General features: G+C 41.1%; 1 protein-coding gene and 1 non-coding gene across 4 annotated transcripts; one reads left to right on the top strand and one right to left on the bottom strand.

The window, feature by feature from the left end:
* Positions 1 to 1,156: 1,156 nt before the first annotated feature.
* DUT (deoxyuridine triphosphatase) lies at positions 1,157 to 12,378 on the bottom strand. Of its 3 annotated transcripts, none has more exons than XM_061157084.1 (7): positions 12,261 to 12,378; positions 11,160 to 11,298; positions 9,030 to 9,121; positions 7,385 to 7,429; positions 2,459 to 2,533; positions 2,213 to 2,283; positions 1,157 to 1,280 (listed from the first exon to the last, which is right to left on the bottom strand). In XM_061157084.1, the coding sequence occupies exons 1-7, from the start codon at positions 12,337 to 12,339 to the stop codon at positions 1,224 to 1,226; spliced, it is 558 nt and encodes a 185-aa protein (XP_061013067.1). In that variant the 5' UTR covers positions 12,340 to 12,378; the 3' UTR covers positions 1,157 to 1,223. The 3 variants fall into 3 exon arrangements, with proteins under 3 accessions (XP_061013067.1, XP_061013066.1, XP_061013068.1); XM_061157083.1 differs by lacking the exon at positions 12,261 to 12,378 and adding an exon at positions 11,827 to 12,103; XM_061157085.1 differs by lacking the exon at positions 12,261 to 12,378 and having other exon boundaries at positions 11,160 to 11,399.
* A 3,749-nt stretch (positions 12,379 to 16,127) lies between these two features.
* LOC133067546 (small nucleolar RNA SNORA72) lies at positions 16,128 to 16,259 on the top strand. The gene has a single exon (XR_009695329.1). It is a non-coding gene; the product is annotated as a small nucleolar RNA SNORA72 (small nucleolar RNA).
* The last annotated feature ends 10,988 nt before the right edge of the window (positions 16,260 to 27,247 follow it).

Genomic DNA, 27,247 nt, shown 5'->3' with positions numbered 1-27,247 from the left:
CCCATGCTTCCAAAACTGGGCAGCCAAGAGTTGCCAGCTCCAGAGCATTCCGTCTGTATGACCCCCACCTACAAAATGACGCCTCCTGAGCCTCGCACTAGGGCAACTGATTGACAAAGCCTAGCTGACACCCAAAGTCCCGGTGCAGAGGGGTTTGGGAAATGTAGAAAAGGAAAGCACACCAAAAGCTGCAATAGATGTTAAGCCAACTCATATGGCTGAGACACACTTACTTATACTTGGTTTGGATAAACCCAGTGGTCTAGGCATACCTCCTTACATCTACTTATCTGTACTAAATTGTGTATTTTCTTGGACAGTCTATTACTGCTACTTCAGTGAGGCAAATTCACATTAGTACAATTTGCTTGTGTGCTCAGTTGCATCTGACTCTGTGACCCCATGGACGTAGCCCACCATGCTCCTCTGTCCATGGGATTCTCCAGGCAAGAATACTGGAGGGGCTTGCCATGCCCTACCCCAGGGGATCTTTCCAACCCAGGGATCAAACCCAGGTCTCCAGCATTGCAGGCAGATTCTTTACTGTCTGAGCCACTAGGGAAACCCCAACAGAATGAAATTCAGAGCAATAAACCAAATGGACATTCCCAACTCACATTTCCTTTCACAAATACACCTGTACCCAGTTAACCTAGGGTCTACCAAAAAGGAAGATTTAAAAAAAAGAAAAAACTTAAAAAAATAAACCAAGGATTCTCTTCTTCCCAATTGTCACAAAGAATCTTAAGTTTAGAAAAACATTTTTTACATCTGAAGAGAAGGGAAGAATTAGTAATACCTTCTTTTTATTGTTGTTTAATATTCAGCTTATGCAGTAATTTATATCTGTGAGAATTCAAATTTATTGAATGAAATGCATTGCTGATGATATTCAAAGCATTTTAAAAATAAGTTACTGAAGGGGTAGTATATAGTGAAATAAATAATACAGATTTGGGGATAAATGATGTGCATTTAATTTAAAAAAGAAACTGCATGAGTTCACAAACAGATTTATATAACCACTAATGGCAGAAAAACAAAGGAAGTAAGTTTCTATAGGATCCCAACAGAGGTACCCTTTCCTTAAGCATAAGAAAACCAAATACTTTTAGAAGCTGAAGTGTTAAGTTTACAGAAATGCAAAACACCAAAACACTTTAAGCAAAGTCTTTATTTTCAAGAAAAAAGTACATTCTCATTTCCTGTTCTTGGCAGAAGTTTTAATTACTTCCAGTGGAACCAAAGCCTCCTGAACCCCTTTCAGTGTCATCTAAAACCTGAAAAGACATAAAGATAGTGAGCTCTATAGTTAATTTTAGATCCTCTTTCAGGTCTCTCCAGCTCCCAATTTGTAAGAGTTTTATTCTTGTTATATCATTCCTTCAAAAAGGAGATTACAGAAAATTAAAATTTTAAAAATGTTCCATAAAATACTGAATACCAAAAAAGCTAAGGGAATAGTAGAATTTCAGTCTATTTAAATGGTTTATTATTCAAAGTAATGCTATATAATAGCCATGGAAAACATTTTAAGAAGTTCTACAACTAAGATTTTAATTTTGCTTAAAATAGGACTAGTCAAATATTCTACTACAGATGGTCCCCAACTTAGAATGGTTTGACTTATGATTTTTCAACTTGATGATGGCGTGAAAGAGATATGCATTTGGTAAAAACCGTGCTTCAAATAATGAATTTTGAGCTTTCCCCTGGGCTAGTGATATGCGACGTGATCCTCTCTTGATGCTGGGCAACGGCAGTGAGCTGCAGCCGCCAGTCAGCCATGCCATCACAGGGTGAAATGCTGGTACAGTTTCTGTGCCCATACAACCATTTTATTTTTCACTTTCAGTACAGTATTCAATAAATTACATGAGATACTCAACACTTTATTATAAAACAGGCTTTGCGTTAGATGACTCTGTCCAACTAGGTTAATAAGGGTTCTGAGCATGTTTAAGGCGACTGAAGCGACTTAGCAGCAGCAGCAAGCTAAGCTACAATGTTCAGTAGGTAAGGTGTGTGAAGTGTATTTTTGATTAAAGATATTTTCCATTTACGATGGCTGTATCAGGATGTAATCCCACTGTTAAGTTGAGAAAGGTCTGTATTCAGTTACCAATAGCATAGTAGATCCTCAAATTTTTTATTTTTCCTTCACTGAAGATGTTATATCATGTATTCCCTACTCAGCTTTTATGATACTTACTTGAACTTCCTCTATTTCTGGGTAAAATATCCGTTCACAAATGAGCTGTGCAATTCGATCACCCTTTTTGACTTCAAAGGAAAAAAACAAAACAATTTATTACTGATACTGTATTGATGCATTCTCTGTATCCTGCCTTACACAGTACAATGAGAATCAGAGGAGTTAGTATGTGCTATTTAGACATGTTTAATACATAACTTGAAAAACTCATTATATTGATGTGATTAGATATATTTAACATACCTTCAAACTTCTCTTTGCCAAAATTAAACAGGACAACACCAACGTTTCCTCTATAATCTTCATCTATGACACCAGCTGGAGGAAAAAAAAAAATGATCTTAGCTCAGTGTATGGTACCAAGGACTAAAGGTATATGATTACCTCGAAATCATTCCTATGTAGCTCTGAAAGTTTTATCCTTACAATGAACATGTGAATCTTGCTCTGCTACTATGTAAAGCCTCAAAGCCAAGAAATGATATTACTAAAATGCAAATGTACTTAGTCACTCAGTCGTGTCTTACTCTGCGACTTCATGGACTATAGGCTGCCAGGCTCCTCTATCCATGGGGATTCTCCAGGCAAGAATACTATAGTGGGTTGACACGTCCTCCTCCAGGCGATCTTCCCAACCCCGGGATGGTGAACCCAGGTCTCCTGCATTGCAGGTAGATTCCTTACTATCTAAGCCACCAGGGAAGCCCAAAATTCAAATAAGGATTTTGAAAGTGGTCCTAATTTTCCAACCTGTCATCCTTACAAATGGTGACAATTACCTACTCTAAATTGGGAGTAGGTGCTTAGCGTCTCAGCCAACTCATCCTTAACTGCTCTCTCCCAATCCTACTGTCTTATCTGCTGCATACCTGCCAAAAGGACCAGGAGAAAATTACGATTTGGGTTTTAAAGGCTTTTTCTGGTAGCAGCTTCCCACTAATATCCAGACTAAAATATGATTGAGTCATAAATAAAAATGTCAAAAAGTCAGAAGATCTGTGGTGGAATAAGTCAATGCTGACACTGTTAAGCAGCAGTCTAGCAAATATCAGAACATTCCATTTTTATAATGAAAATGGAGCTGAACTGTTCACATTCTTCTTCTCCTTTCCATTTGAGCTACCATCCTCTCTTAAGAGCATGATCTCTCAAAAGACATTAGCATATAAGCTTATTAATGAGCACACTTTTATACACAACTGTGTGTAATTAGAAACTGTTTGAAATTATAAACACAAAGGCAGCAAATTTTTGCAGGGGAGGAACTTGAGCCAGGGCCCTGCCACAGTCCAGAGAAGTGCATCTACCCTACGTGCTAGCATTTATCTTTGGGCCAAGAATCCAAAACCTTCCCATAAACACAAGCACAGATAATATAGATGCACCAGGTCTTCTCATTTCCTTTTTAAAAATTAAGACATAATTCACAATTCAACATTTTTTTAGGGTATTCAGTGTTGTGAAAACATGACCACAATCAATTTTTGAACATTTTCATTACCCTGAAAAGAAACCCCCTAGCTATTAGCAGTCATTTTCCTATCCCTGTCTTTCCCCTCAATGCCTATTTCCTTTTATACATGTTAATTCTTTCCCTTCAGTTTGTAACATGCTAGATAGAGGATTCATGTGAATCTAATTAAATGCAGCTCCATGTCGTATCTTACATCTTATTAATACCCCACTCTTTAGGGGGAAAAAAACCTCTTATCAAAGAAGAAAAAAAAAAGAATCAGGAATTTAGTTCAATAGGTACTAATGCTGGTTGGCCAGACTCATAGTTATTTGAAGGTCAATTGGGGGTTAAAAAAAAAAGTTTTTTTTTCTTTTTGCTTTTTTAGAACAAGAATAAGCATTCACTTTCAATTTTCTCATATAAGGGAAAAAAGGGCAAAATTTAAAAAAAATAAAAAATGTTCCACCACAGGGAAATATACTTAGAAAAACTAACATTTTAGATTTTTCCGGTGGATTACTGTAGAAGTTTAGATGAATCCCTGTGCTTTATGAATGAGTTAGTACGGCTAAGTGAAACTGAACTTAAAATACTTCTTACCAGGTTCCTGACATAAGACTTCAGAGTTAGAATTAAAGATAAAACACTTTTTTAAACAGCGAGAACAGTGAGTATAAAAGTGGCTGAAAGTGGTTCATATCATGTCTAGACTGAAGGAAACAGTCTATTCTTTTCTGTTCTACATCAATAAAACTTTGACCAACTCAAAGAATACTGAAGCCTGGCTTCTTTTCCCCCACTGCCAGTTGATCATTAACTTAGTCCTTGATATTTACTGAAAGAATGGATATAAAGATAGGACCAGCTGTTTTCTATATTATCTAGATGCAGAAAGTTTCAGCTGCAGGAATGGCTCAGATCAGTTAAGGAAGGAACCCCTCGGCAGCAGGTCATTCCCTGCCTCCCATGCCGGAACAAATGACCACAGGAGGCTTTGGCATCTCCAAGTGGGAGTGCTCCAGTACAGGCTGGCACTCATTCACCTAGGGTGCCTTAGACAAAGACCATGTGTGCTGACTTCTGAGCCCACTTCTTTACTAGAAAATGTTTAGAGTACCCAAACAGTACAAATACATATAAAGTAAAAGCTAATAATGCTTCCCAACTGTCCCCCTCAGGCAGCCACATATTTTACACATTTTTCCCACCTAAAATAGTATAGCTATCCTTTGAGAGTAACATATCTGAATCTTAGTCATTCTTTTAGATCCAAGACATGGAAATACAGCACCATGATTCCCATGTAACAATTCTCTTACATATCATCAGACATTCAGATCATTTTTACATTTTTCCTATAATAATCAAAACAGTCCTTTACATATGTCCTTGTGTATTACTGTATTGTATTCTCATCAAACAATTTCCAAAAAAAAAAAAGCACTTTCCTGGGCTGAAAGGTGTGTATATTTAAAATTTTAATGGATATTCCTAGATAACTTTGCAAGGAAAGTATAGCAATTCAAATTTCTATCCATGATATTTAAGAATGCCCATTTCTAAGCTCTCTTACAATACCAAATTGAAGCAATCTTTTTAATTCTGGCCAATATGATGAGTAAAAGATGGTATTTCATGGATTTATTTACATTTCCCTGATGACTAGTGAGGCTGGGCTTTTTTACCTCAATGTTTGTTCCACATTTGCATGTCCTCTTCTGTATTTTATAATCAGTTTTTCCCCCCTTATCTGTTTGGATATTTAACTGTTCTTCATATGACTTGCAAGTATTTGTTTACTTTATGGTATCTTCTACAATACCAAAAAACACTCTTTTTTGTGAAGGCCTTGCTATATATTTGTAAAGGAGTCCTATCACACATATGGTTGGATGTCTTGAATTCCTCAAAGCCAGGTGATCTACCAAGACTGAAAGAAATTAAGTCCTTTCAAGTCAGTTAGAATGTATGACAGGAAAAAAAGGTCCTTAATTACTCCTTTTTTTAAAGCATGAAAGCCAATAGTATTAAAAAAATCTAATAGTTCCAGGTTCATTTATTACTTGTTATTCAAAGGCAAACTGACCATCAAAGAAAATATAACACATTCCTTTCCTACATAAGGGACATAAACATCAGGGGTATTTCATGAGAAAGCAGAAAGTATTTTGAAGTTATCACTGGAAAAATCATGCATTGGAACTGGCAGAGTGATTAACTGACTTCAGGCAAAAGTTTTACTGTGTCAAGACTTTGGCATGTCATTCGTTGGAAACCTTCTTTACTGAAAACTATCCACACCTACCAGATGTGAATTCTGAACGGAATCCTGCATACTCAACTTTTCCCTTTGACCCTTATTTACAGCCTGGGATTTCTAACAATATCCCTCTTCTGAAATAGAAACTGTGGCCAACTATGATAAACGTGTGCCTAGGAGACATTTTTAAGATACTCTGCATCCAAGAACACACCACAATGTGACTGTGTGAATAACACCACAGGAACCACCAGGCAAACTAACTTTCCATTGCTTTCACATGAATTTTTTTCAGAGGATTGTTTTAAATAGAGCAAAAGTTGGTAACAAAGTCAGAAAAAGTTTCCATGTTAAAAAAAAAAATCTGAGAAGCCCAGAGGACAGAAAATATGTACCAAGCAGTGTTAGTGCTTTAGATACATTATAATTCAATCCTCCCATCTTTCAGGGCAAGCACGCTAATTTTCATTTTACAGATAAGGAAACTAAGGCTCAGAAAAGTTAAGCAATAACTAGCTAGTTAGTGACAAAGTTAGAGCCCAAATCCAGTTGTTATTCCAAAACCCATGTTCCTTTCATAACCCTTTGAACTTTATTTAAAACTACCATCTTTTATATCCTTAAGTTATCGTCTTAAGTGACCATACTAGACCTTGTAAAAATATTCTTGCAAGTCAAGCATAAATTAGCCCAGGGAATTCTCAACCCCAGAGGGCTGTCCATCTCTGTTGAGTTATATTCAGCGCCTCCTGTTTTACCGCACAGCACCACCTAGTGACACTATGGGGAGATGGCCCAGGGACAGGCCTCATCCAGAGAGGGAACAGTAAGTTAACTCAGGGAAGAGCTAGCTTGGTAGAAGGACAGGGCAGGGTGATCCACAGCATTGAACTGCAATGGAAAGAACAAGGGGATTGGAATCATATGGATGGATTTCAGTTTTTAAAGAGGCAACTTGGGCCTATTTCTGAGTCAGTTTCCTAGTTTATTAAAAAGCAGCTTCATAAAAACAGCAGGAGGTGGAGAATTTAACATACCCACTCATCTGAGGGCTAAGAGGCCTTGTTAAAGAAGCACTAGCTACAGTTGCTTAAATGATGATATAAAAGCATTTCCTTTCCTTGTAATAACAAACTTCCTTCTGTGAACAGTCATTTTTGGACTAAATGCAGATTATCGCTAAACGAAGGCAAAATCCTATCTGTCAGATAGTGTCTAGCTTGTGAGTGAAATAACAACATTTCACAAAATGATCATTAAAAAAGTAGACATACTCAAATAGCATTCAAAACTGTATCATAATCATCTTTTACTCAGGGACAGAAATTTCTAAAAGGCAAGATACAACAAAAACCATTTTCTTTTCTTGATGATAAAAATCTGTCATTTGATTACTGCAAAAACAAAGTAAACACTTGTAAATATTTACAGAATAAAAATGTAAATATATTACCTCCTACATCTATGAAGTGTTTTGCTGCCAAGCCAGAACGAGGAGCTATAAAACAAAAAGAAATTGACTATCTTAAGAAGGGCAATACTGAATAAAATTGACACAATCTAAGCATGTCACTTTCACCCCTATAACATCTGTATCTTAACCTTAGCAGACAGTTCTGAATTAAAAATTTATCACACTGTATGATCAAAGTAGAAAAGTTTAGAAAAATGTTGACAAGGTTTAATTCAAAACCACTCCAGCATGTGGTTTAAGCATATCCTCAGGCACCTGAGGATAAGTGTTGAAGCTGTGGTCTGCAGGAAAGAACTGGAAAGTGAACAAGTGGTGAAAACCGTGGACAATGCTGTCCAGACATCTGGTCACAAAAGGAGGATGGTAGCTGGCAGGGACATGGGGCAGAGGAAGGGACTTTTATTTTAAGACAGGAGATCCCAGCATGTTGCAGTATGGATAAGAAGGGGAGGGGCATAAACCCAATCATAGAGTAGCAGAGGTTAACCTTGAACTTGGGAGCCTACTCACAATTCAGATGCCAGAAGACAAATCTGAATGAAACAAATGAACCAGAGTAAGAAGCTAGGTTTATACCTTACTCTTGCTGACTTGAGCAACAGGCCTACCATTAATTATCCTAACTTCTAGTATTTTATTCCAGAATAACTTAAATCAGGCACTTTGTCGGTAAATGTAACCCCTTCCTGCCTTCACTGTTATTTCACCCCATCTCCTAATCCACCCACCCACCCCCCAACACACTAAAAATGCCGTCAGTGCAGCCAAAAAGATGAAGAGAGCTCATTTCAGTTTTCTTTTAAAGGCTGAAGTATCAGCAGTTCTCAGACTCCGGCTAACAAGATCCCCCTGGGATCACAGTTCCATTTGCTCCTTCATGTTTACTTTGAAGTCAGCCAGCAAGTAATCAGACTCTTGAAAAGAAGTTTTAAACTCTTTCTACAGTGACAACTGACTCGCTGCAGAAAAATCAAACCTGTTGGCTTGCCCTGCATTTTATCCTCTCTCCTCCCACGATGAGGCCTTTTCCTCTAGTGCACTGAAGAGCGTCCCTTACCCAGACCTCACGGGAGGAAACCCAAGGGGGAAAGGCTAAGGGCCTGATACCCTCAGGGGTTAGAAACTTTACCTCTATCGGTGATATAAGATGCCATGTGCCATTATCTTAACCCTGCATCTTTATTCTTATAAAACAAATAAACATCTTCACAAAGAAATCTGACTTCATATGCCATCTGATCCTTGAAGGGAGAATTGGTGGTAAGACTGGAAAAACCACCAGTTAAACATCACCTATATTTTCAGTTTTTCTCACAGTGAACAGTTGTGAAAACAACCTCCTAGGCTAATGTGAGTGTCCTAAACCCTTAAGTAAGGAATCGGGGGTTGGGGGGGGGGGGGGGCGTTGCTGGCGGAAAGCAAAGAGAGGCAAATGTAGCTACACAAATAAAGGAAAGTTTTCAAGTGACTGCAACTGCCATCGCAGGGGGCATGTCTTTATTTTAGGACACAGGCCAAGCAATATCCCTTCCCTCATTTATATACCCCAAATGAAACTAAGAAGAAAGAACCCATCACAAGGAAAGAGCATGACAAATAGTTATCTATGTCTCAAGTCACTTACCCACTCTTCCATAGCACCCAGAAGGAAGGGCTATCTGAATGTCAGTTTTCACAAGCACTTTCTCCATCGGTGGTAATGTGTAATCATAGGCACTAGGAAAATAGTGAAAGATACTGGTATTTAGATATAGTAATTCTCTAAGCATTCTTTGGTAAAAGATGACAACCTGTAAATGAATTTTCCTTTGAACCAAATTGTGTTGGCAAACAGATAATTTTTTAGCAGGAGGGGGCTGAAATGCAGACTTTAGAAGGCATATGATTCACTAACATGGTACAAAAAGAGGAAGATAAAGAATGAAGAAAGAAAGGCAGATAATAGCAAATAATAGCTAATATTTCTTAAGCCATTACTCTGTCCCGTACAGTTCTAACTGCTTTGTACAACTCATTTTATTCTCCCAACAATCCTCTAAGCATTAGGGAAAATGTACAGAAGGAAAGGAGAAAAACGGGTGCGGAGCAACATATATGGCGGGAGGGGTATGTTCAGCTGTGTTGCATCTGTTCTGGACTTGCTAGTTTACCAGGCTTACCAAGCGGTGGCTGTGAACTTCACTGGCTGAGGGAGAGAGGTGACCACTGTAAACAGGCCCTAGAGATGGACACTACCGAGGAACTGATCCTCTAAGGTCCACCCAGCAAATGCTGCTACTTTGCTATTACTGTAGCTTCTTCTTTGCTAAAAATTTAAGAGATTTTACAATAAGCAGAACTGGAAGTTACTTTGGAGCCCTTAATTAAGACTGGTAAAATGCTGCTATGTCTTTACTTCTTTCATTGGAATTTCCTCTCTTGAAACAGTTGAAACACAAATTTATTGAAGAGATGAATTATATCCATGTCAACATAGAAGTCTTCTGTATTTAATAGGAGGATGCTTATAAAGTACCCTAAATTAAGGTCTCTTCTTAGACTCACAACAGTGCCCAGCTGTGGTGTAGTCAATCTACATCACTATTTTTATTCATGAAATAAGGGACTGAATTGTACCCCCATTCAGCTGCATCAGTCTTACCTCACTTTTTCCTTCTTTTCTCCCACTATCATCACATACTCCTCTCTCCTCTTTCCTTGTACTTACAACTTATACTAGTGGTTCTCACATTAGAATTACCTGGGATGCTTTAAAATAAATCCTAAGGCTTGGGAGTTAATCATGTAATAAACACCGTCTCCCCTCCAATATCACTTTTCACCTACCTTAATGGTTTGAAGAAGTGGGGACAGGAGTCAAGGGGTTAAAAAACAACAACAAAACATTGAATTCAGGGTCAAAAATCCTATTATATTCAAGCCCTTGGGCAATCAATTCATCTCTTCACAAACTCCCACATCTGTAAAAAGTAACACTCATCTACTTCAGGATTGCCGTATTAAATAAAATAGCGCGTGGAACAGCTTTTAGCATAGGTAAAAAATGCTGTACAAAAGAGAAGGTGGCAGTATAAACAAACATTCCTGCTTTTCATATTCAGACTTCTGGCAAGTCCTTGGGGGGAACTTAACTTACTAACCCTTAAAGCAGAAGCAACTTTCACTAATTTTTCCTGGGTATTTTATTACCTAAGAACCTCGGCTCCCCGCAAGGCTTTTCTTTATCCTGACCACAGTACCACTCTCAGGCCGCTACTTGAAGGCCAAAGTGGGCCTTCTTCATCTCTACCTTCCACTTGGAAAGGACGCAAAAAAAGTTGCAAAATAAAATAACACCTGGGCGGACATTTATCGCTATTTACTATTCCACACATCTGCCCACATCCATACTGAATTTATGCTAAAGGGGAAAGTAAAATTTTCAACATTAAAAAAAGGCAGGACTTCCCTCGTGGTCCAGTGGTTAAGACTCCAGGTGCAGATCCCATCCCAGGCTGGTGAAACAGGATCTCACGTGCCACGCTGTGGGCCCCCACTTCCCCAAAAGTAAAAAACCCTATGTAATGCAAAATGCGTTTGTTTCTACACTTTTCAATGACTCTAAAATTGTACAAGCCGGCATGTAAGCTAACTTGAGAGCTCTGTCACTCGGAAATTGGGACTTCTCTGCGAGAGGTCCGGACGGTGGGATAGAAGGCGAGCCTCCCGGCCCGGGCCGGCCTCCGGGGCGCGGGCGGACGCGGTGCCCACTCACCTGTACAGGTCGTAGCCCGCGGCGCGCGCGGACCCCTTGGTGGGGGCTGTGGCGTGCTCCGAGAGCCGGGCAAAGCGGAGACGCATGTCGCCCACCTCCGTGGCCCGGGCCCGCTTGCTGGGGGAGACGACTTGTGCCTCTTGAGAGCACGGCATGGCAGAGTACCACGTGGGCACAGGAGGGAGGGAGCAGGGGGAACAAGAGAGAGAAAGGGGATGCCTTCTAAACTTCCCGCCAACCTCGCCCCGCCCCCACCCCCTGGAACAACCCACAGTCCGTGCTGAGAAGGGAGATAGGACTCAAATTTGGGGCTGGAAATCTTTCTCAGAAGACAGATTTGGGAACGGAAAGTACTGAGCCTCTTAAAGCTTTGTATACTCAGTGCCTAGGTCCAAAACCAGTGGCAGTTTTTATGACCTTTCCCTCATCCCCAAATAGAAAACCACTCCCCTCCCCTATGAGGGGATTCGAATGGACTGGCTCCCGCGCCACTGAGGCCGCGCGCCTTCCCCCTAGCCCCACCGCCCGAAGCCTGACAACTTCCTCCGGTCCAGCCGATCCTCCGGCTAGCTCTCCCGCTGGTGCCGGGCGCGCGGGCAGCCGGCCGAGCTCCCTGCCTCCCCCCGCCTTGGAAAGCGTGTGCTTCCAGCCTGGGCCCCGACATTACTGGAGCCGCGGCCACCTCGGCTCAGATTGCGGCCGCTGGAGAGCAGCCGGAGCGCCGGGAGCCGCACGGATCCCCGCGGGGTGGGGTCCAGGGGCGGGCCTGACCGGGACAGCCCCGCGGCCTCCGCCCCGGGCCGTGCGCGGAGCGCGCCGTTAAACACCGAGCTGAGCAAAGACGGAAAGAAGCGGTGGCCGAGCACTGGGCGAGGGCAGAGCGAAGTCATCTGCCCGAGTTTGGGCGCAGCTTGGCGTAGCTCGTGCAGGCGCGCGCCAGCCCAATGACCTCGGAAGCAGTAACTGCCGCCGTCTGACGAGGGGCGCACGGAGGCGGCGCCGCGACAGCCCTCGGGCTGGCGGCAGGCCCTCCTGGGAAGCTGCGCGCTCGGCGTCTTGGCGGCCGCCTTTGCCTCGCCCTCTCCCTCTGTCTACTCGCACCTTTCATCTGGCGCCGGTTTTCCGAGGGCCGGGCCCTGCGCTCTGCCCGTTTGCCTGGGGCGGCGCCGCCGGCGGCCATGACTCGCCAGGTTCCAACCTCAGGGCACCCCACTCCCCCCACCCCCTGCAAAAGGAACGGAACTGCATCACGATGCCCGTGACGGCCTAGGGCTCAGTGCTGCGCCGTAGGCGATGGGCAAGTCAGCGAGTTCAATTTCCTTCCAACACAGAGTGCAAGATGGGATTGGCGTTTATTCTGAGGGGCTGGGGATACCAGAGTCTTGAGGATACCACGGGGACATCTCAGTTGAAATCTTAGCATTCTTGGATGACCCCACAGGAGCACAGAGAACCACTGTGGCTGTGACTCTGATTCGAACAAAGGTCCTGGGCCACGCTGGTGTAATTTACAGTGAGGATGAGTAAATAACTTTTCAGGTAATTGTAAATTGATTTTTCTAGGGTTCAGGAATCTTCACTTATGTCTGGAACTGACGGTAAAATCTCAAATTGTAATGCATTTTGTCAAAAGAAATACAAACCTGTAGGGCAGTTAGGAAAATGACCAAAATGTTAGGGTATTGTTGCGGAAGGTTTCAGACTTCATTGCTTTGCCTTTCTTTACAACCCCCACCTTTTCAGTCTCTTACTGGCTCTTCCTCTTAAATGTTGGCATTCCTCTGGAAGAGATTATGAGTTATGCTCTTTATAGTCTTCTCCCATGGCTTCAAATATCTTTACTCTGAGGACTTACCAAATTTATATCTATAGCAAGGTGATCTAGGACTTCTTCAACAGCCTCTGGAGCCATCATATGATTCAACCTCTCTTGCTCAGGGCCACAGTTTCTAGACCCACCAGCCTTTCCTGCCTGCAAGTCTGTACACGTATCTTTCCTTGATTTATGCCGTTTCAAGTCTCACTCATCTGAGAAAGACCCACCCTGATAAACAACTAAAGTAGTTACCCTTTTTTTCCCCTCACCACCATTCTAGCACACTTTTTTTTTTTTCTAGTCACACAACTTCTTGCTACAGGCTGTGGCTCTTCTGTGTATGTATTTTCTCATTCATTGTCTATTTGCTGTAGTGGACAGAAGCTGCATGAGGGCAGGGACCAAGTGTGTCTTCATTCACCATTGTATTCCTGGGGCCTGGTTTAGTGCCTGGCTCAACCTGTTGCTTGAGAACTATTTGATATAAGAATGAATGAATGAGTGATAAGAGATCTCATTCATTATATGAATGAATGATAAGGAGATCTCTGGTTCCATCCAGACCCTTCATATGATCACTTATCAAAGTCTTATGATTATTTTTTCCATTCTTTTAATTTTTAATCAAAAGGTTTTTTTCCTCCATATAATGCTTTTTCAAACCTACAATGAACAACATTAATCCCTTCCCAGTCCCTCCATGAATACCCTCTCCCAGCTCTCACTCCTCAGGGGCAGTACTTTGAACTACTTTTTTGACTCTTTCTATTGGAATTTACCTCCCTGCTGCTGCTAAGTCGCTTCAGTCGTGTCCAACTCTGTGCGACCCCATAGATGTCAGCCCACCAGGCTCCCCCGTCCCTGGGATTCTCCAGGCAAGAACACTGGAGTGGGTTGCCATTTCCTTCTCCAATGCAGGAAAGTGAAAAGTGAAAGTGAAGTCGCTCAGTCCTGTCCCACTCTTAGCGACCCCATGGACTGCAGCCTACCAGGCTCCTCCTTCCATGGGATTTTCCAGGCAAGAGTACTGGAGTGGGGTGCCATTGCCTTCTCTGGTTTACCTCCCTACCTGTCCCTAAATTATATGTTGCTATTTTTTTTTTTTTTTCAGTTATTGGTAGATACTTAAGCTTTTTTTTTTCTTTTTTTATTAGTTGGAGGCCAATCACTTCACAACATTTCAGTGGGTTTTGTCATACATTGATATGAATCAGCCATGGATTTACACGTATTCCCCTATATGTTGCTATTTAAATGGCATAGAAATTACTTTGTGGATTAGAGTAGTTGAGGATTAAGTCCTTTAACCTCCTCTCCACTGCTTTCTGTTCATGGTTTTGTAACGATCTTCCATATAAGTCAGCAGTTAGTATTTACATTATCATGACTATGTAAATATTGACTGTTGGGACAATATATGATTATTTCCCTTTTTTACACCTGTCACCCTCAAGTTAATAATTGCCTAGTTTTTCTATCTTTTTATTGGTGATGGTGTTTTTGCTTCACCCACTGCTTGTTTATTCCAAATGTTCCAGAGGATTCTATACCTCAAACATCTGTCATTTCAAATGAAACACTGAGATGTAAATCTCCAATCAGTTCCAATTTTCCTTCCCTGACTATTTTCTTGCTCTGATCTGTGCAAATGATCTAGTCCTGCTGAATAGCTGACATCCTGGGACTTCACTTTGTGCCTGTCTTATATTGAAGTCCTGGTCTTATGGATCTAGTATTTTCTTAGTTTACTTCCTCATTTTGCTGAAATACTTTCTCTAGTAATTTTCTAAGAAAGTTTGCATTAAAGGTAGTTTGAGTCCTTGCATATACTAAAATATAGTAACTGTAATGTTTCCCTTTACCCAGGCCTACACAAAAATCTCGCTTCATTTATGAAACTTCCTTAGAGCCAGTAATAAATTCTGCCTTATCTTTTATAACACTTACCATATCATTCATTAGCCATATACTCCCGTTGTGCAATTATCTCAAGTACATGCATTTTATCTTTCACATTAGTTAGAGTCATAAACTTTTATGAATCCTTCAAAGCACCTACTTCGGTATTTCACACAAAAATGATTTGTTTGGCTCCTTATAATACCTACCACCAAGGAAGTATTCATCTATTCTGTTAATGTGGAGACTGAAAGTTTTATTAATGTCACTTTCCATCTGAGTTTATTTTAGATTGAAAAGAGAAAAGGGCATAATCCAACTGAAAAAGAGTAACAGGTTAGGGATCTGAACCACCAAGCATTTGAAGAATATTCCTTATGACAACTGAAATATAATTTTATATAAAATTATATACACCTTAAATTCAGGATACTACAGTAAAGAACTAGATATATTCTAGCCATAGTTTATTTCATGCCATATGTTTATCGGAATATACTTATCCATCATGGTGATAATTTCCTTAAGTCTTATGCCAATGTGAAGCTACTGAGGATGCAAGTCTCTATAAGCAAAGTTGTCCTTTCTATCTTTGCTATCTTAGGGATTTTTCACTTTTTAACAAGGACATACATGGTGATTACTTTATATTTCAGGTATATTCTAAGTGTTTTTATAAATATTAACTCATTTAATCGCAACAACCAGAGAAAACAAGTGCTTTTACTATCCTCATTTTACGGATGGGGAAATCAAAGCACAGAGAAGTCAAATAATTTGCCTAAGACCACATAGGTCACAACCAGAGAGACAGAGCTAGGATTCAACTTCAGGTAGTCTGACTTCAGAGACCTTACACTTAGCCACTCTCTCGGTTTATGTATGCCTAATGAGACGATGACAACTCTTCTTAATACTGAGCCTGGCTGTGTTCTCCAGGTCTGGGAAAGATACTCCAGTGCTCTTGCCTGGAGAATCCCATGGAGGGAGGAGCCTGGTAGTCTACAGTCCATGGGGTCGCAAAGAGTCGGACACGACTGAGCGACTTCACTTTCTTAGTGTCACAATTGAGTGTGCCCACCTTATTGAAACATTTCTTCACCAAGCCACACTCTGGTTTTCCTGCCACCTCGCCTACTGTCTTCTCAATCTCCTTTTTGTATCCTCTTATCTTTTCAACTTTTTGCTCAAGATAAAAAGTCTTAGAGTCTTTCTTCCTCCCTCTTTCAGATCTTTCCTTATCTAAAAATAGTCTGTGAATATTCTCGCTGTTCTGCTTTCATAATAATTGGGGCAGGCTAAACATTCACTATACTAAGACCATTCATGTGTCCCCAGATCTACTTCTTTTCCTAAGTCTGGTTTTATAAATGCTGGTGATAAACCAAGTCTGATTTATACGATGCATCTTGTGTGTGAAATGTCTGTGACTCTAGGTATCTGATCAATCTGGAAAAATGGTAGCACAGCTAGTGTGACAATGTTTGAAGATAACCATTGCTAGTTTGATGACTACCAGTTGCCATTAAGTGAACTGTAAAATTTTAAAAAATAAATAAAAATAGCCATCTAAGCACTACCTAATGCTTTACCCTATTTGATTTTTCTTCATAGCACAATACTATATGAGATTATGTACATACTTATGTCACATGTGTGTTTCTTCTACTAGCATGTAAGTTCCATAATGTGTTTAAATCTATCCTAATTTGTGTTCCTTTAAAATATGCTGTTTTCTTTTTACCCCTTCTTGCCTTCTTTTAAATTATTATTCATTTTGTTTAAATTAATTATTTTATTATTTCAGTTTTACTCTCTGATTCTGTTGTTTTAGATAAAACATGCATGCTTAATACATCATTTTTGAAGATCTAAAACAAAATTATTATATTTCTCCTGGATAACATAGGGACCTTAGAATGCTTTAACTCCATTAATTTTTTTTTTGGCATACATACTATTATTGTCTAGTATTTTAAATGCATCTTTTCTTGAAACCTAATAAGCATTATTATTACTGCTTTTTACAGTCATTTAAAAAAAATGTTTGTCCATACTTTCATCACTTTCTTTGCTTTTCTTTCTGCATCTCAAACATTGTCCCAAATCTTAGTCTCAGGTTACCATCCTTTTGCTCAAACTTTCCATGGAGAGGTTCTTCAGTAGGTGAACTTTCTCAGTTTGTGTTAATTTAAACAAAACTCTTGAACTCTTCTTCAGGGGTAGTGCATTCTTTGACAATTATTCAGGAATGGAAGAGGTGAGAATATTAATGTGAAAGTATCATAATGCCCCATAACCGCACAATTCTGTAGCTGAATTTGGAACATCTGATTGTGGACCAAAATAGCTCATTTATCATGCCACGCTTCACCCTGGCTAGAACATAACAGAAGCCATACTTCGGGTTATGGCACCAATATGTACAACTTCTCCTTTATTTCAGGCACAGAGTTTTTTTTTCATTTAGGACAAGAACCAGTTAGCCTGAAGATGGTGAGTTGTAGCTTATCTTTTGTAAAAGGGGAATTGGAATAAAGAAGATGGAAAAGAACCAGTATACAGGCAGATCAGTTTCAGTAAAAAGTATATGTGGCTCAGTGGTAAAGAATCTACCTGCAATGCAGTAGACACCAGTTTGATCCCTAGTTCAGGAAGACCCACTGGAGTAGGAAATGGCAATCTACTCCAGTATCTTTGCCTGAAAAATTCCATGGATAGAGGAGCCTAGCAGGCTACAGTCCATGGGGTTGCAAAAACGTTGGACATGACTTAGCAACTAAACAACAACATATGTATAACTATCTAGAAATTCATTCTTTTAAAATTGTTTGGTCCCTAATGCCATCAACAGGACTCCTGGAATATCTTTTGTTCCCCTGGGAGTATCTATTTGAAAACACTAAACTACCATATAGCTTGTGAAACCCACAAGACTGTTCCTACAAGGCTCTTGGGAAGAACGCAGAGATCAGAAAAATATATGTAGCCTTTCAATTTCATAAAATCAGCACATGGATCTTAAGTATGTAAGTAGCTCAGAAGACTGACACTAAAGTGAGTGACTGGTAAGAAACAGTAAGGAACTAGCCAATAGTCAACAAAAGCATTTATTGCTACAGAACTACTTTGGACTGACTCACAAATTACTGCCACAAAAGTTCAAGGGAATCAGAATAGGTAACATACAAACTCAGAACTATGTACTGAGGTCTCACTATACACTGAGTACACAGTCTGTTAATTAACATAATCATGGAAAGCTGACTGAATTAAGCCATTGTGTATAGGAGTACCAGGAGGTGAAATTTCTGTGATTACAGCTCAGAGAAGAACTATTGTTATTTCATTTTAAAGCATCATCAACTTTTCAGGAAGCAAATAAAACAGATGGCTTAAGAGCAGGGTACACATGAGAATTGGTTAAAAAGCTTGGTCAAATGCACATGTCCAAATCCCACTGCACACTGACTAAGAATCTCCAGGGTGATTCTTGTTGCCCACACTTGGTTAGGGACCACTGCTTTAGGGAATTTATTTCTAGAAAATCTGTTGTAGTCAAGACTTGCTGGAAAGAATTTCTTCACATTTAACCAATATTACAAATTTTACCAAAACCACTGTACTCTGGATCATTTTAATAGAGATTCCATTACCTTACATATAGAGACAGGTCCTAGGTCTTTGTTCTTAATGATAAATTTGTAGTATAATTTTACTAAGAAACTTTGCAGACCAGGCATCATTCAGAATATCTGCTTGTTTCTTGGTTAAGCCATATAGAGGCCATTAAAGCTGGTCACAAAAGGTGCCCCACCAACAGTTAGATAGGACTAAAAGGCTGAAACTTATTGTAGAATGTAAAATGAAAGTTTAACCAACAAGAAACTTGATATATTTGACAATTTTGATTGCAAGATTAGGCAAAGAGGAAAGGGTTAGAGGAGGGTGGATTATATGGACTAAACTGGACAGTTGTCTGAGAACTAAGTCAGCTCTAGACTTGCACTGTCTCTCTTGGCTCACGTGATGTCTTTCAAATCATATCTCCCTCTTTCATCTTTGAAAAGCATCTGACTGCACTGGGAAATTAGCTATATAATATATTGTCATGTAACCATCCCTGTTCACTAGCTCCTGGTTCAGAAATTAGTTGTATTGTCCATTCTGGATGGAGCAGCAGAACCAGTTTCATCCCAGCAACCTGACTGGTTTTATCAGCAGGGCAGTGTAACTGACCAACATTGTAAGACTTTATAAACCAACCAGTATATTGCTATTGTTCAACATGTTTGGTGATGAAGCCCTGGGAAAATTCTGCTGACCAGTCTCTCCAAGGAATCTTTTTGGGTCATTTTCAGCAGTATTCACTAACCTTCCACTTTGAACTCTGGCAGGTCCAGATGAGGCACTTCAGACCTTCTGATAATTATAGGAGCTTAAGTGAAAACTAAGTTTACTCCTTGGAAGAAAATTTATGACCAACCTAGACAGCATATTAAAAAGCAGAGACATTACTTTGCCAGCAAAGGTCCATCTAGTCAAGGCTACAATCTTTCCAGTAGTCATGTATGGATGTGAGAGTTGGACTATAAAGAAAGCTGAGCGCTGAAGAATTAATGCTTTTGAATTGTGGTGTTAAGACTCTTGAGAGTCCCTTGGACTGCAAGGAGATCCAACCAGTCCATCCTAAAGGAGATCAGTCCTGGGTGTTCATTGGAAAGACTGATGTTGAAGCTGAAACTCCAATATTTGGCCACCTGATGCAAAGAGCTGACTCATTTGAAAAGACCCTGATGCTGGGAAACATTGAAGGTAGGCGGAGAAGGGGATAATAGAGGATGAGGTGGTTGGATGGTATCACCAACTCAATGGACATGAGTTTGAGTAAACTCTGGGAGTTGGTGATGGACAGGGAGGCCTGGCGTGCTGCAGTCCATGGGGTCGCAAAGAGTCAGACACGACTGAGCCACTGAACTGAACTGAGTTTGAAAACACTGCCATTTGTAGACCCTTGAACAGGGAAGTCAAATGCATAGAGTGATAGTTGACAAGAGTTTGGTGAGTAAGAAATTACTATGATGACCTAGATATTTGAGAGGCTGGAGAAATTGAAAAATTTCTACTGTATTAATCCAAGCTTGAGGTGATGAACACTGTGTAAGTTTTTACATTGCTGCTGTAACAAATAACCACAGCAAATTACCTCGGGGGCTTAAACAATACAAATGTGTTGTCTAATGTGTTGTTCTTTAGTTCAGAAGTCTTGCATGGGTCTTACAAGGCTAAAATCAAGGTGTTGGCAAGATTGCAATCCTTTTTAGAAGCTCTAAGAGGGAGCCCTTTTCCTTGCCTTTTCCAGCTTCCAGAAGCTGAGCACATTCCCTGCCTTGTGACCATCCTCCATCTTTAAAGACAGCAACAGCGGGTTACTCCTTATACTGCTATATCTCTAGTTCTCTGATCATAGTTGGGAAAGTTTCTCCAGTTTTAAGGACTCATGTGGTTAGACTGGACCCACCCAGATAATCCAGGATAATTCCTCTATCTCAAAGTTAGTAATCTTAATGACATCTGCCAAGTCCCTTTTACCATATAAGGTAATACACGCATTTTCCAGAGGTCAAAGCATAGATGTCTCTGGGGGCCATTCCTATGTGTATCATAAACACCTAGAATGGATATTTTAGACAATCAATAGGACTTCCTGTTTAGCTGGGTTGATGGCCCAAAGAGTCGATTTGGTAGGCTTCCCAGGTGGCACAGTGGTAAAAGAATCCACCTGCCAATGCAAGAGATACAAGAAATGTGGGTTGGATCCCTGGGTCAGGAAGATCTCTTGGAGCAGAAAATGGCAACCCACTCCAGTATTCTTGCCTGGAAAACTCCATGGACAGAGGAGCCTGGCAAACTGTAGTCCATGGGGTCACAAACAGTTGGATATGAATGAGCACAGTAGCAGCAGAGTCAATTTGGTATGGAAATAGAGTGGAAGAGGTAGAAGAAGATCAAGTATTAGTCGTTTGGGTAACTTCACCCCTTTTCAACCAGTCTAAGACATATGAAAGTCTGTCTGCCTGCTGCCTTTCAGGGGAACCACCTGGTTGTGTGAAAGCATGGGTGTCTTGTGGAAGCTTCCAGATCTGACATCAATAAGCCTTACAAAAGCAGACCTTCCCCCCCAACCCCCAAATGTTCCCAGGAATGGGATTAATTTCTCACCTTCTCTGAGAACACTGGTGCCTCTCCCATCGGCACCCGGCTGCCAGAAACCATCTGCCTCCCCTTTCTTCTCTTCCCTCACATGGGCCCGGTCTTGGTCAGGCTTACTCCCTGGATGGAGCAAACGGAAGGGCGCAAGGGTATGGAGAATGACTGCGGATGTAGAAATCGATGCTGGGGCCACACTGGAATTGGTATGTGAGTGGAGAACCCACAGGATATTTGATTTGGGTGGAGGTGAATGCTGTGGCCATCATTCTGAGTAGAATGTGAGCACCACAGTCTTTCTATAACACTGAGGGTGGCTCCAGGAAAAAGGATGCCTAGTTAAGACACTGCCTCAGTCAGTTCTGATCTCTTTATTTCTCAGTCTCGTTGGTTGCACCTGATTTCCTCCATGACATTAAACAACTGTTGTATGATTTTTCTGTTGGTAGCACACAATTTTTCCAAATTAAAAAAAAAAAAAAAGACAGGAACAAAAAGGTTATGCTTTTCATCTGTGTCTGTGTAAACAAACCCAGTAATTACCATAACTCAAATTGCTGCTGAAACTCTCCATATTTTAATGTGCACACGGTCGCTCTTGCTACTAAATCTCTGCATATATCCTGGGAAGTTAATCCTGAATTAGGAAACAGAAAAACTGATTAAAATAAAACTGGGCCAAGTCCATGATTTTTATATTCATAAGATTCAAAATTTCTGTGAGGAAATGTGCAATGCAAATTGAATTATCTTCCAGAGTAATAATAAAAAAAGAAACCAAAACAATGGTAAAATACGGACATCCATGCAGAGAGATGTATGAACTAGACTTGCTGTGGTTTGGCTGATTGTAATTTAATATTCTATCCCTTTGAAACAACCTGTTCTAACCTGGCTGCAGAAACTCAGTTCTCTTCAATATGAAGTGAATATTACCTAGTTTTGATGTGGCAATATTTCCTCAAATTCTACACTTTTGTCAAAAGAGATTTTTCACTGAACATTGTTAGTACTCACAAGTGTTCTAATTGCTGTCTTTCCTGATTGCCTTTAGGACAAAAGAGCGGTTGTACACGTTCAAAAAAAAGACAGAAGGGTGGAAGTTCACTGTTTATGTGCCTATTGGCATTGGGTAGGTGAAACTGAGTAGTAAGGAAATAATGTAGAAAATTCAGGTCCCCACATTTTCTTTTAATGTTTAATCACTAAGTCAGATCCCAGTCTTTTTGAGACTCCATAGACTGTAGCCTGCCAGGCTCATCTGTCCATGGAATTTTCCAGGCAAAAATACTGGAGTGGGTTGCCATTTCCTCCTCCAGGGGATCTTCCTGACCTAGGGATCAAGCCCACGTCTCCTGCATTAGCAGGTGGGTTCTTTACCACTGAACCACCAGGGAAGCCCTTTCTTTCAATGAATTGGGCTAATTTTCAGGTCTCTACTATGTATCTTTCTTTATTCCTTCTGTATCCAGTCTTATCCCTCTCTGTCCTGCTTTCTGCCTGGGGAGGCTGACCTGTAGGGACTTCATCAATGAGCTCTCTTGCTGTCCGGCGGGCTTGCATTTGGGTTTGGCAATAGAGAACCCCAGCAGGAGGTCAGAGGTAGAGGGGAGGGTAAGGGTCAGAGTTCCCTCTGGGTGACTGTGTCACTCCACTAAAGATGGCTGCTCTTGTCATGGCTGCCCTTTCTCCAGGCTCTGGAAACTGCTTTCTCTCCCTTTCCCTTCAGGCCTACCACTGTTATAAGCTTCAAGGTACTGTACTCCCCTGTGTGGTTTTGGTTTCCTGTATCTTGCAAAACCTTTATAAATACCCCTTTGGTAAACACTCCTCAAATTTTTCCAACTTGACTGAACTCTGTTTCATATTTCAACCCTTCCAGAGATAGGATCTGATTCACCTAATGCTGTATCTAAATTCTTCTCACATCCTGGGGCCCACCAACATCTTTTACTAGAAATATTAAGTGATCTTTCTGTGTCTGCTTTTTAATGCTCAAAATCTAAAAGCTTCTCATCACAAATATAATGAAATCCAAATTCCCTACCATTACCCAGAGCCCTTTATATTCAGACTCTTTAAAAAAAAAATTATTTATTTATTTACTTTTGGCTGTGCTGGGTCTTCATTGCTGTGCAGACTGTTCTCTAGTTGCAGGGATTGGGGGCTAATCTCTAGTTGTGGTACCAAGGTTTCTCATTGTGGTGACTTCTGTCTTGCAATGCATGGGCTCTAGGGCACGTGATCTTCAGCAGTTGTGGCGGCTGGGCTCTGGAGTACAGGCTCAGTAGTTGTGGCGCGTGAACTTTGTTGCTCCATGGCATGTGGGATCTTCCTGAATCAGGAATCAAATGTGTGTCTCCTGCATGGGCAGGCAGATTCTTTACCACTGAGGTATCAGGGAAGCCCTAATCAGACTCTTAACATGCAGCTTCAACTTGAGTCACTTTCATCTCATAGGCTCTAGAACACAGCAGCTTCTCTTTTGTCTAAGGACCTTTGTCCATGTTGGTCACTCTGCCAGGAGTGTTCTGCTTCCTGCTCTTCTTATGGTTAGCACTGTCAAAGACAAAATAATGAATCAGTGAGGAGATGGATTTTATTCAGGCTATTGCAATAGGGAAAACCCTCAGATCTGAAGATTGGAGTATACATTAAGTTTGCTGTCGGGAAGGAGCCAAGATGGCGGAGGAATAGGACGGGGAGACCACTTTCTCCCCTACAAATTTATCAAAAGAACAATTCAACGCAGAGCAAACTTCACAAAATAACTTCTGATCGCTAGCTGAGGACATCAGGCGCCCAGAAAAGCAGCCCACTGTCTTCGAAAGGAGGTAGGACAAAATATAAAAGATAAAAAGAGAGACAAAAGAGCTAGGGACGCAGACCTTTCCTGGGAAGGGAGTCTTAATAGAGGAAGTTTCCAAACACCAGGAAACCCTCGCACTGGCTAGTCTGGGGGAAGTTTTCGAATCTCGGAGGGCAACCTAACTGGGAGGAAAATAAATAAAACCCACAGATTACGTGCCTAAAAGCAACTCCCAGGAGAAAAGTACCCCAGACGCCCACATCCACCACCAGCAAGTGGGGGCGGAACAGAGAGGAGCGGGCGGCATTGCTTAGGGTAAGGACCGGGCCTGAGTGCCCTGAGGGCAATCGGAGGGAGCTTTTGTGAGAAACCAGCTTAAACTGTGGGATAGCAAAAGAGAGAGAGAAAATTAAGCGGCCTGAACACACTGCCGGCTGTTCGCAGAACAAAGGGTCTGAGCTAGCCGGCTGCGGACCGGCCCAGACCTGCCAGAGGCAGGAGGCAAGGGGGAGGGAAAAGGGGCAGGCTGGGCCCCAGAGACAGCATCCCCTACTGCACTGCAAACAGGCCTCCAGTTTCTAACCAAAGACTTCCTGAGATTCTGGATGGTCGACATCCGCCAGGAGGGTCGCGGCTAGACACAGGGCACACGCACCCGACTGGCGCGGGCGGAAACTGAGGCTGGGACCGCAGGGGGAAAAGGCGCACCGCACCCGGGGAGAGTGCGCCCGTCAAGCTCCTGGCTGCCTGAGCTGCTCGGGCTGGGGAAGGCACAAAATGCAGGCGCAACCGAGTCTGCGCTTTTGTGGAGTACCCAAAAACTGGAACCGCACGCAAGGCAGGGCCCGCTCCATATAGAGCAGCCGGGAGCCTGAGCAGCGTAGACTGGGAAATCAGCGCCCCCCGCTCCCCGCAGTGCGACGGAACTAGCAAACCTGAACAAGAGACCACCTCCACCCCCCTGTGTCAGGACGGAAATTAGGCACTGAAGAGACCGGCAAACAGAAGCCAAATAAACAAAGGGAACCGCTTCAGAAGGGACCGGTGCAACAGATTAAAATCCTTGTAGATAACACCGACTACACCAGAAGGGGCCTATAGATATAGAGAAGTGTAAGCTGGAACGAGGAGCTATCTGAAACTGAACTGAACCCACACTGACTGCAACAGCTCCAGAGAAATTCCTAGATATATTTTTACCTTTTTTAAAAAAAAAAAAAAAATTTTTTCTTTTCTTTTCTTTTTTATTTTCTTCTCTTTTATTTTCTTTAAAAATTCCCTATTACTCCCACATTACTCCTTAACTTTCATTTTCATATACTTTTATGATTTTTTTAATTAGGAAAAAAATTTTTTTCTTGTTTTTTTTTTCTTTTTTCTTTTTTTTCCTTTTTCTCTTATTTTCTTTTAAAGTCCTCTATTACTCCTCTACTACTCCTTAATTTTCATTTTCATTTCAGTATAACCCTGCAAAAAAAAAGAGAAAAGCCCTATTTTTAAACTGAATTTCATATATATTTCTAAAATTTTTTTTGTTTTTGTTTTTCTCTTTAATATTGTATTTTTAAGAGTCTAACCTCTACTCTAGATTTTTAATCTTTGTTTTTCAGTATGTGATATAAATTTTGGACATTTAAGAATCCAATATTCAGTTCCCATTTTTACTCAGGAGTGTGATGATTACTCTCTTCCACTTTTGACTCTCCGTTTTCTCCCTCAGATCACCTCTATTTCCTCCTTTCCCCTTCTCTTCCCAATCCAATTATGTGAGTCTTTGTGGGTGTCTGGGCTACGGAGAACACTTTGGGAACAGACAACTGTGTAGATCTGTCTCTCTCCTCGTGAGTCCCCCCTTTTCTCCTCCTGCTCATCTCTGTCTCCCTCCTCCCTCTCCTCTTTTTCATGTAACTCTGTGAACTTCTCTGGGTGTCCCTCACAGTGGAGAATCTTTTCTCCATTAACCTAGAAGTTTTATTATCAGTGCTGTATAGTTGGAGAAGTCTTGAGACTACTGGAAGAATAAAACTGAAATCCAGAGGCAGGAGACTTAACCCCCAAACCTGAGAACACCAGAAAACTCGACTACAAGGAACATTAAGTAATAAGAGACCATCCAAAAGCCTCCATACCTACACTGAAACCAACCACCACCCAAGAGCCAGTAAATTTCAGAGCAAGACATACCACGCAAATTCTCCAGCAACACAGGAACATAGCCCTGAGCGTCAACTCACAGGCTGCCCAAAATCACACATAACACATAGACCCATCTCAAAACTCATTACTGGGCACTCCATTGCACTCCAGAGAGAAGAAATCCAGTTCCATGCACCAGAACACTGACGCAAGCTTCCCTAACCAGGAAACCTTGACAAGCAATCATCCAACCCCACCCACTGGGTGAAACCTCCACAATAAAAAGGAACCACAGACCTCCAGAATACAGAAAGCCCACTCCAGGCACAGCAATCTAAACAAGATGAAAAGGCAGAGAAATACCCAACAGGTAAAGGAACATGAAAAATGCCCACCAAGTCAAACAAAAGAGGAGATAGGGAATCTACCTGAAAAAGAATTTAGAATAATGATAATAAAAATGATCCAAAATCTTGAAAACAAAATGGAGTTACAGATAAATAGCCTGGAGACAAAGATTGAGAAGATGCAAGAAATGTTTAATAAGGACCTAGAAGAAATAAAAGAGTCAATTAAAAATGAATAATGCAATAAATGAGATCAAAAACACTCTGGAGGGAACCAAGAGTATAATAACGGAGACAGAAGATAGGATAAGTGAGGTAGAAGATAAAATGGTGGAAATAAATGAAGCAGAGAGGAAAAAAGAAAAAAGGACAACCTCAGGGACCTCTGGGACAATGTGAAACACCCCAACATTCGAATCATAGGAGTCCCAGAAGAAGAAGACAAAAAGAAAGGCCATGAGAAAATACTCGAGGAGATAATAGCTGAAAACTTCCCTAAAATGGGGACAAAATAGCCACCCAAGTCCAAGAAACCCAGAGAGTCCCAAATAGGATAAACCGAAAGCGAAACACCCCAAGACACATATTAATCAAATTAACAAAGATCAAACACAAAGAACAAGTATTAAAAGCAGCAAGGGAAAAACAACAAATAACACACAAAGGGATTCCCATAAGGATAACAGCTGATCTATCAATAGAAACCCTCCAGGCCAGAAGGGAATGGCAGGACATACTTAAAGTAATGAAAGAGAATAACCTACAACCTAGATTACTGTACCCAGCAAGGATCTCATTCAGATATGAAGGAGAATTCAAAAGCTTTACAGATAAGCAAAAGCTGAGAGAATTCAGCACCACCAAACCAGCT

This window comes from Dama dama, chromosome 12 (genome assembly GCF_033118175.1).
Source record: "Dama dama isolate Ldn47 chromosome 12, ASM3311817v1, whole genome shotgun sequence".
Classification (NCBI taxonomy): domain Eukaryota; kingdom Metazoa; phylum Chordata; class Mammalia; order Artiodactyla; family Cervidae; genus Dama; species Dama dama.
Note: the sequence above shows the minus strand (reverse complement) of the source record. Positions and strands in the feature narration are given on the sequence as shown.